General features: G+C 34.8%; 1 protein-coding gene across 1 annotated transcript; it reads left to right on the top strand.

The window, feature by feature from the left end:
* Nucleotides 1-2,640: 2,640 nt before the first annotated feature.
* On the top strand, nt 2,641-8,760 carry LOC141302393 (transmembrane protein 168-like). The gene is made up of 4 exons (XM_073832427.1): nt 2,641-4,352; nt 6,679-6,821; nt 6,926-7,200; nt 7,653-8,760. Exons 1-4 carry the CDS (start codon nt 3,219-3,221, stop codon nt 8,198-8,200), a joined length of 2,100 nt encoding a protein of 699 aa, XP_073688528.1. The 5' UTR covers nt 2,641-3,218; the 3' UTR covers nt 8,201-8,760.
* The last annotated feature ends 1,861 nt before the right edge of the window (nt 8,761-10,621 follow it).

Here is a 10,621-nt window from a genome sequence, read left to right as displayed (position 1 = left end):
GGTGCCTTCAAACCTAAATTGTATTTTTGCATTTGTGATTATATAGACTGGATTCAAGAACAGGCTACTGATTGTCATTTGTAAAGTGCGATAATTTCTCTCCCACAATAAACAGTTACAGTACATACATTCAGTGAATTTAACCAGCTCTTAAAAAAAAATGACTAAAACACTGCCCTGTTAGCAATAGCATTTAAACGCATTCTTTAGTCTGTACTCGATTTATAAATCTGAGGAAAAAAAGAAACGTTTTAAAACCATTTAAAAAAAGAAAAAAAAGCTTTGTACTATATTCTTTACTTGGTGGTGTGTTCAGGCATTTCACATATCAAATGTCTTTGTCTTCCCCTGGCTCTAATCCACTGTTTGCATGATTGATTTTCTTTATCAGTGTTACGATGGTTGACTCCCACAGAACCAGACTGTTTGTGAGGAATATTGTTATTCGTCTTTTATAAATAAAGGTTTTTGTTGCCTTCTCTGTGGTCTTTTATTTGCCTATAGCAGCTCGCTTTACAGCTATTCATATACAGTGCCTTGCAAAAGTATTCATACCCCTTAATTTTTTCACATTTTGTTATGTTAAACTGCTTTAAATGAGTTTTTTCCACATCAATCTACACTCCATACACCAGAATGGCGAAGCAAAAAATGGGTTTTAACATCTTTGCAAATTTATTAACAATAAAAAACTTAAATCATTTCACTGCATAAGTATTCATACCCTTATCTAGGACAGTTGAAATTAAGCCCATGAGCATTTATATCGCTTGCAGATGTTACTACACTTCGAAAAAAGTTAACCTGTGGAAAATTCAATTGAATGGGTATGATTTGCACACACATCTTAATAAAAGGTCTAATAGCTGAAAACACACATCAGAGCAAAAACCAATCCCTGATGTCAAAAAACTGCTTGTAGAGCTCAGAAACAGGACTGCATCAAGCCACACATCTTAGGAAGAGTTTAGGACAAAATTCGGCTGCATTGAAGGTTCACAGAAGCATGTAGCCTTCATTACCCTTAATGAAAGACGTTTGAAACAACCTTGACTCTTCCAAGAGCTGGCCTCCTGGCCAAACTGAGCAACTGATGGAGAATGACCTTGGCTAGAGTGATGGCCATGAACCTGATGGTCACTCTAGTTAAGTTCCATGATCATATATGCAGAAAGAAGAAACTTACAGAAGGACAAACATCACTGCAACAATCCACCGATCTGGGCTTTATGGTGGTGTTGCAAGACTTAATCCTCTCCTCAGTGGAGACACATGAAAACACATTTGGAATTTGCAAAAAAGCATCTAAAGGCCCCTCAGACTGTGAGAAACAAGGATCTCTGGCCTGATGAACCACAATCCTAAGCATCATGTTTGAAGAAAACCAGACACTGCTCATCACCTGCAGAGTACCATCCCCAAAAGTAAAGTGTGTTGGTAGTAGCCCCATGATGTGGGAAAGACTCAGCAGAGAAGACGGAAAGCTCAATGCACCAAAATATTGAGATATTAAGAGATTGGCCTGAACCCAATCAAATATTTCTGGAGAAACCTGAAAATGTGCATCTGGCCCCCATCCAACCTGACAGAGCTTGAGAGTTAAAGAGATGAGGAGAAGAATGGCAGATCATTGCCAAATGTTGATGTGCAAAGCTTGTTGCATCATACCCAAAAAGACTTGAGGCTGTATAGGTGCTTCAGCTAAGTACTGAGTTAAGGGTATGAATACTTATGCAATGTTCTTATTTCATGTTTTTATTATTATTTTTTAATAAATTTAGGAAGTTGTGACAGTTCTGTTTTTACTTTGTCAGTGTGGTTCATGGAGTGTAGATCGATGTGAAATTTAAAGCAGTTTAACAGAAAGCAGCAACATAAAACGTAAAAAAAAAACAAAGGGGTATGAATACTTTCGCAAAGCACTGTAAGATTATATGCGTTTCATATCTGACAAAATAAATGTTAAACGTTTTAGCAATGATCCATTAAATTTATTAAAAAAAAATTGCCAGTAAAGATTGTTAGGGTTAGGGTTATAATGTCAATATAATGAATGGATATAATCAATTATAGTGTTACAAAAGTTTTTTTTAATAAATAAATGCTGTTCTTTAGAAACTTTAAGCAAAGAATCTTGGAAAAGAAATGATCAAGGTTTCCACAAAAAAATATCAAGCAGCTCTGTGCAACTGTCAACTGTTATTAACACTGATGATAATAAATGTTTCTTGAGCAGCAAGTCAGCATATTAGAATGATTTCTGAAGGATCATGTGACATTGAAGACTGGAATGATGATGCTGAAAATTCAGCTTTGTCATCACAGGAATAAATTACATTTTAAAATTATTAAAATAGAAAACAGCTATTTTAAATAGTAATAATATTTAACAATATTACTGTTTTTACTGTATTTTTAATCAAATGCCACCTAAGAACAAATGCCATGTCAAAAACATAAAATCATATATAGCCTACATACAATTTTTTCAGTCTTTTTAATATTGTAAAAGCATTTTTGCATAAATATCAGTGATCCCGTTTCGTTAAGACGATGATGGGCGCTTTGTTTGTCCTCTCTGGTATTCCGTAGTGGCTTAATACCAATGTGCAAACATGGCGGACACCGAGAGAAGTTTAGGCGATGCTTTGAGATATTGTGCGATAAATTTCCACTTTTAGTTGTATTTCTGTAAACGACAACAATCAATGACTTGTATATCCACTGGCGTGTTTCTTTTCGCTTGATTTGATCGATGTTACTCTCGTTGTGAACAGCAGCAACACATTCTATCAACTTTCTGATGCCGGTAAACACACTGGAATCTTCTCGACTAAATCAGACTGACAGCACATTAAGACTCTTCAGCTCTTATTTAATAACTTTCGACGAGTTCAACATTTGCACATCTAGTTCACGCCTCTGTTTTTTAGTCATGACCTTGAGTTGAACAGTTTGCCTCATTCAGCAGTAACAGGTGGATATTGACAACCCACTGTTTTATTGTAGATGCTACTCTAGGGTTTGCACGAGGATGTCTGTAGAAACGGTTTAGTTTGAGATTTACCTCACATCTACCCTACAACATGCTGTTCTTACATCCTTTTTGCTGAATAGTTATGTCGCGAATAATTGTTCCTGTTGTGACGTCATTACGTCACTCGCGACGTTAAGTCTGCAAGTTTTTCTGCTGTTTTGCGAGTTTTATCTCTGCAGCCATGTGCAAGCTGCTGAAGTATTGCTTGAGCCACTTTCTCTACGCTGCCATGACCCGACTGGACGAAGCCAACAAAGGGGTCAACATGTGGTCGTCCATTCGGTACCTCGGTTACCTGTCTAGCCTAAACTCCCTGGTGGCCATTTGCCTGGGAATTTACGTACAATGGGAGAAAAGCGCAGACACTATCATCTTGGTCATTTTCATTTTGGGTCTCTTCGTTCTTGGGATAGCCTGCATTCTCCATTATTACTTCGGCATGGAGAGCGTCAGCATGTTTCTGCTGCATCTGTGGTTTGGCTTCCTTCTGGGTTTGCTGTGCTTCATCAACGTCCCGTCCAAAGAGCCCGATGTTAAAGAGCAGGTGGCCAACTATATGTTAATAGCAAGCATCGTTATACGATTCCTATGGGCTTTGGTTGGGAGAATGTGCGGTTATACCCGACATCAACCCGCTTTCCTCACCTCAAGGGAGGCTTTGGAGCTCACAGGCTTCGCTGTGGCCAGCACAACCCTGGTCAGTCAAAAATCACTAAGCCTTGTTGTCCTGACACTGGCTTTGGGTGCTCTAATCGTGGATTTGCGCATGAAGTCCTTGGCGATGGAAAACCTGGTCTGCTTCTCTTTTGTCGCTGCGTTCTTCTTCCAGGAGTCTTTAGGAGTGTCCACCAACCCCTTCGCCTTGTCTTGCTTCTTCAGCCGCCTGGTCTGTGACCCATTACTGGATGTCTACTTCAGCGGACTTTCGGTCACTGAACGCTGGTCGCCGCTGCTACTGAGAAGAGGCCTGTGGAGACGCTTGATGCTTCTTCCAGTGGTGTTTATGGAGGTGATGTTTTTGGTCGTGGCTGCTCTGAAGATGAGAGATCTGGATCGGTGGTATCTGCTCATCCCGGGTCTTTCAGGATCTGCTGTTTTTTGGATCATCTGCCACCTGGTTTTTCTCGTCACGCTGTGGGGGTTTCACAGCAAGCTGAGTGACTGTCAGAGGATGTGCGTGATGCATACATCAGAGGCTGGAGAGCTGGACAGGGTCATGGCGTCTAAGGGCATGCGGCACTTCTGTCTCATATCCAAACGCCTAGTGCTCTTCAGCCTGATGTCCACCATCATACTCGGGTCCCTGGGCTGGCAGGTAAGGCTTCCTTTAAAAATCTTTCTTAGTTCTTAGCAATGTAGGTCACACGGTTTTGAAAAACCTTAATACAGTTTTCAAGAGAAGTTTAGACATTTCTAATTTCAAGGTTTATTTATTCACATATTTATTTTTTATTAACATTAAATTAATTTTACACAAATATTGCACATTCTTTTTTTGGACGTCACACCGCATGATGGTGTACAACTTAAACCACCCGATAAAAAAAGGACAAATTACAGTCATGAAGGTTTACAAGAGTCCTTTTATGATATAATTTTCCGATTTATGGTTATTTTATTTGCGTAGTGGTTTTACCGCATCTTTGATTTGGCACACAAATGTGTATGGTAATGCAGTTTTGTTATATAAATGTTATAATGTTTTTCTATTTTAATGCATTTTAGAATATAATTTATTCCATACATATTCTATAAATATTTTTAGCATCCATTACTCCAGTATTCAGTGTCACATGATCCTTCAGAAATCATTCTAATGTGCTGATTTGCTGCTTAAGAAATGTTTGATCAATTTAATACACTACCAGTCAAACTTTTTTGAACCATAAGCTTTTTAATGTTTTTCTGCTCACCATGCCTGCATTTATTTGATCCGAAGTACAGCAAAACAGTAAAATTGTGAAATATTTTTGCTATTTAAAATCGCTTTCTATTGGGATATATTTTAAAATGTAATTTATCCCTGTGATTTCAAAGCTGATTTTTTTTTAGCATTATTACTCCAGTCTTCAGTGTCACATGGTCCTTCAGAAATAATTCTAAAATGCTGATTTACTGTTCAAGAAACATTTTTATTATTATTATTATTATTATTATTATTATTATTATTATCAATATTTAAAACAATTGAGTATTATAGAAAGAAATATAGCCAAGGATGTTTTAAATTGATCAAAATTGATAATAAACACATTTATAATGTTACAAAAGATTTCTATTTCAGGTAAATGTTGTTCTTCTGAACCTTCTATTCATCAAAGAAACCTGAAAAAAATCTACTGTTTTCAACATAATAATAATAAATGTTTTTTTTTGAGCAACAAATCAGAATATTAGAATGATTTTTTTTTTAAATAGTAAAAATATTTCAAAATGTTACTGTTTTTGCTGTACTTTGGTGAGCAAAAGAGACTAACATATTAATTTCTTTTTTTAAAAATGACTTTTTAATATTTCTTTTTTTCCTTTTTGAACAGTATTGTATTTTTTTATAAATAAATGGAGATTAAAATTATAAAGATTAATAATTGCTGTATTAGTGCAGTTCATTATTAATTCACGTTAACTAATGTTTTTAACTAATGTTAACTAATGAACCTTATTGTAAAGTGTTACCGTAATGTGTAATGAGGGTTACTTATTTTAGGTAATGTATTCTGAGTACTTTTTAGATTACTTTTTTTAATCTAACTTGTTTTAAATTTACTATTAAATGTTCAATATTAATAGAAAAAGGCAAAGAGAGAAAATATATAGAATTTTTTTATATCAATATCATAAAATGGATTAAACATTACATTAAATCAGGATACATTGCGCTGGGCTTAATGTAAGAACTGTAGTGGGTTGATAAACTACTGGAGCTGCGATTAATCAATTAAAAATGTGTATACTGTGTATATTAATTATGTACATAGAAATTATAAAACACATCATATATGTATATATTTTAAACAATTTGTATGTAAACACGTATATAGTTTATATTTTATATAAATATTTTACATATAAATCTAACATATTTTTTTCTTAATATATACATGTGTGTGTGTGTGTGTATTTATGTATACATATTAAATATACACTGTGCAAACACATAGTATGCAAACATAAACCTTTTTTTTTAATCGATTAATCGCGACTAATCATTTTGCAGCTCTAAAAATAATTAAAAAGTCAAATAATTTAGTTTCTTGTTTAATAACTTTAATAATGATTTGTTTCATATATGGTCTGGAGGCACTTTTTTTACCCAAATTCAGAAGCATGGTTTGCAAATTTATTTACATGACATTTACATGACCATTCTGTATTGTGAATATAGTCACAGCTAAATGGAATGACATACAGTAGGATTTTTAGTAAGAAAAACGTCAAAAGAGAGAGAAAACAGAATTAATATGTAATCATGGAATACATAAAAAGTAACTCTAATTTGATGAGCATTAAAACTGTGTAATATACTCTAATTACTCTCTTATTTTTTGATCTGATTATGTAATCCAGATTATGTGTAATCAGTTCCAAAATGTTCTGCCCTAAAATAAGGGTGATGGTGATTTTCTTGTTTTCTCCTACAGCCGTCCAACAGTCTGTTTATTGCCTTGTTTCTCCTGGTGCTGCCTATCGAGTCACTAGCCCACGGCCTCTTCCAGGAGCTGGGAAGCAGCCTCGGAGGAACCTGTGTCGGCTACGCTGTAGTGATTCCTACCAACTATTGCAGGTACTGGAAACATACAGTCACACTTCAGTAAATCAGATACTTCAAGTACTTGATTACTTACACAGAGGGTCAGTATTGTACCTCATGCTCTCATTTTCTCTCAGCCCAGATGGTCAGCCCACCCTGCTGCCCCCGGCTCATGTGCAGGAGCTCAACTTGCGTTCCACGGGGATACTTAACAACGTGCAGCGCTTCTTCGCTCATCACATGATCGAGACCTACGGTTGTGATTACTCCACGAGCGGCTTGAGTCTGGAAGCACTGCAAGCCAAGCTCCGCATATTCATGGAAGCGCACACAGCTGACGGCCCACGACACGACACCTACGTGCTCTATTACAGCGGACACACCCACCGCAGCGGAGAGTGGGCTCTAGCAGGTGGGAGAATCATTACATAACTTTTCCCCTGTAGAAACAGACACTACAGAACCTGGGTGAATCTTATAACTTCTAACTCAAGAACATTCATCCAAAATGGAAAAAAAAGAAATGAGATTTGTTTTGTTTATGGAAAATGAAATTCATTTTTTTAATTCAGTTTACTTCAATTCAAATTACTCTAAATGACAGCATTGAGAATAATTTTTTGCTTTATTATAATGACAATTAAAGAAAATTTTAAATTGCCATGAAAATAGTTTAAAAAATAGTTTAATGCAATAGAAATATCATCTGTACATTGTTTTGTAACATTAACTTATTCACTTACGTTAGTACAATTTGCGTACCATTTACATAAAATACATTTAAAACAAATGAAATGCATATGGAATTCAGCCAAACTCTGGTAAAGACTTATAGAGGGCTTTTTTGTCTTTTTATACAATCAGGTGGGGACGTTTTACGTCTAGATGAGATTGTGCAGCTCTGGAGAGAAAAGAACGCCGGATTCTGTTCTCGTCTCATCATTATTCTCGACACTGACAACTCGCTCCCCTGGGTAAAGGAGGTGCAGAAAACCGAGGGACTTTTTGTCGCGGTTCAAGGGGCAGTGCTCTCTAGTCCCACAGACCCAGAGGTCCAGGACGTGCCTCAGCTCGGTGACTTCACCTGTCAATGGGTTGATTTTAACTGCAACCCTGACAGCATAGTTCGGTGGTCTGAGCGTGGGCGGCCCGTCCGAGCGGCTTACGGCATCTCCAGACACTGGAGCGACTACAAGCTTCACCTGCCCACTGAAAGCGACGTCACCAGGCACTGGAGACTTTACTTCCCACGTCTGACTTACCCCGTGGTTCAGCTCGCCCACTGGTGCGGTGGGTTGAACCTCTTTTGGGTTTGCGGATACTGCGTTCGGCTGCTCCGAAGGATCAAACTCACCTGGTTCCCACCTGCGGTGCTGGATACGGGCCAAGGTTTCAAGCTGGTTAGATCATAGAATAGGACCTAAAGTGTGACGATACTGTAAGCAGCTGCTGGTCGCAGCGGGTCTGAGCTACATGGTTAGGGGATGTTCACCTACGGCAGCTTTAAGTTGTAATGACCAGCACAGCAATTTATAAAATCTCAGGTGTGAAAAGACTCCATGTGTGTGTTTGTGATGGAAAAAAATAGCAAAAAATGGCCAACTTACAAGAATGTCATATTGGACTCTAAACTAATTTATTACTCACTAAGAGTGAATTTTGTGAAACCAAATCAACATTTCTGGGCTATAGATCACCTCTAAATCAAAAGATAAAAAGGACATCTGATACTATATTTTGCATAAAGAAATAAAATCTATTTTTTTTAAAGATTATTTTAATTACAGTTAAGTAACTTTTCTTGTCATTATTGTAATAAAAAGACAATATTGTAATATGAAAAAAATAGTTTATTTAAAATTAAATTATCTTCGTTTTACAAAAAAGGATTGTAATAAAATCATTACTGCAGTGCGAAAGTTTTATTTTTTTATTTTTATATAATAAAATTTTTTTAAAGTAAAAACATTCCTGTGATTACATAATAAAAATATCGGTAACACTTTACAATAAGGTTCATTAATTAAACATTAGTTAATGTATGAACTAACCATGAGCAATACATTTGTTACTGTATTTACTAATCTTTATTAACATTAGTTAACGGAAATACAGTTGTTCATTGTTTGTTCATGTTAGTTCACACTGCATTAACTAATGTTAACAAGATTTTAATAATGTATTAGTAAATGTTGAAATTAACATTAACAAAGATTAATAAATGCTGTATAAGTGCAGTTCATTATTAGTTCATGTTAACTAATGTGGTTAACTAATGAACCTTATTGTAAAGTGTTACCAAAATGTCATTACCATTAGGGGTCGACCGATATGTGTTTTTCAGGGCCGATGCATTACCGATTATTACAGATCAAGTAGACCGATAACCAATATTCTGAACCGATATATATATATGTGTAAAAATGAAAATTAATCTCAAAATTAAGAAATATGTGTTATTCAGGGCCAATTTTGATTATTTATTTATTTTATTATTTTTGATTATTACCGATCAAGTAGACTGATAACCAATATTTTGATCCAATATATATGTCTGCTGTAAAAATTTAAAAATAATGTCAAAATTTAAAAAAATGTGTTTTTTAGGGTCGATGCGATACCGATTATTACAGGTCAAGTAGACAGATAACCAATATTCTGAACCGATATATAAAATTAATGTAAAAATTAAGAAATGCTATGTGTTTTTCAGGGCCGATACGATACTGATAATTACAGATCAAGTAGGCCGATAACCGATATATATGTGTAAAAATGAAAGTGAATGTCAAAATTAGAAAATGAATGTCAAAATTAAAAAATGTTTTTCAGGACAGATGCAATACTGATTATTACAGATCAAATAGATGAATAACCAATATTTTGAACTAATATATGTATATAAATATGTATATGTATGTGTAAAATTAATGTCAAAATGTAGAAATGATGTTTTTCAGGGCCGATGTGATCCCCATCATTACAGATTAAGCAGAAAGGTAACTGATATTTTAAACTGATATGTATGTGTAAAAATCTAAATTAATGTCAAAATGTAAAAAAAATGATATGAGTTTTTCAGATTCAATGCGATACTGATTATATCAGATCAAGTAGACCGACAACCGATATTTTGATCCGATATATATGTCTGGTGTAAAAATGAAAATTTATGTCAAAATTAAGAAATTATATATGTTTTTCAGGGCCGATGCGATACCGATTATTACAGATCAAGTAAACCAATAATTGATATTTTGAACCGATATGTATGTGTAAAAATTACAAATTAATGTCAATATGTTAAAAAATTATGTGTTTTTCAGGGTCAATGCGATACCGATTATTTTGAACCCCTATATATATATATATATATATATATCTATAATGTATATATATGTGTACAATTAATGTCAAAATTAAGAAATCATATGTTTTTTTTCAGGGCCGATATGATACTGATTATTACAGATCAAATAGACCGATAACCGATATTTTGATCCGATATATATGTCTGGTGTAAAAATAAAAATAAAAAGATATGTGTTTTCAGGGCCGATGCGATACTGATTATAACAGATCAAGTAGACGGAAAAATTATATTTTGATCCGATATATATGTCTGGTGTAAAAACTGATATTGAACCGATATGTATGTGTAAAAATGAAAATTTATGTCAATACATAAAAAAATATGTGTTTTTCAGGGTCAATGCGATACCGATTATTACAGATAAATTAGACAGATAACCGATATTCTGAACCTATATATATATATATATATATATATATGTATGCATATATGTATAGATGTATGTGTGTGTCAAATTGAA

This window comes from Garra rufa, unplaced genomic scaffold (genome assembly GCF_049309525.1).
Source record: "Garra rufa unplaced genomic scaffold, GarRuf1.0 hap1_unplaced_001, whole genome shotgun sequence".
NCBI classification, from domain to species: Eukaryota; Metazoa; Chordata; class Actinopteri; order Cypriniformes; family Cyprinidae; genus Garra; species Garra rufa.
This window is presented reverse-complemented; position numbering and strand designations above follow the sequence as displayed.

What these genes read in the sequence shown, in the direction of transcription:
- LOC141302393 (XM_073832427.1), top strand. Translation starts at nt 3,219, where the DNA reads ATGTGCAAGCTGCTGAAGTATTGCTTGAGCCACTTTCTCTACGCTGCC. An exon ending in TCGGGTCCCTGGGCTGGCAG is followed by an intron (nt 4,353 to 6,678) that starts GTAAGGCTTCCT and finishes TTTCTCCTACAG; the next exon opens with CCGTCCAACAGTCTGTTTAT. An exon ending in ATTCCTACCAACTATTGCAG is followed by an intron (nt 6,822 to 6,925) that starts GTACTGGAAACA and finishes ATTTTCTCTCAG; the next exon opens with CCCAGATGGTCAGCCCACCC.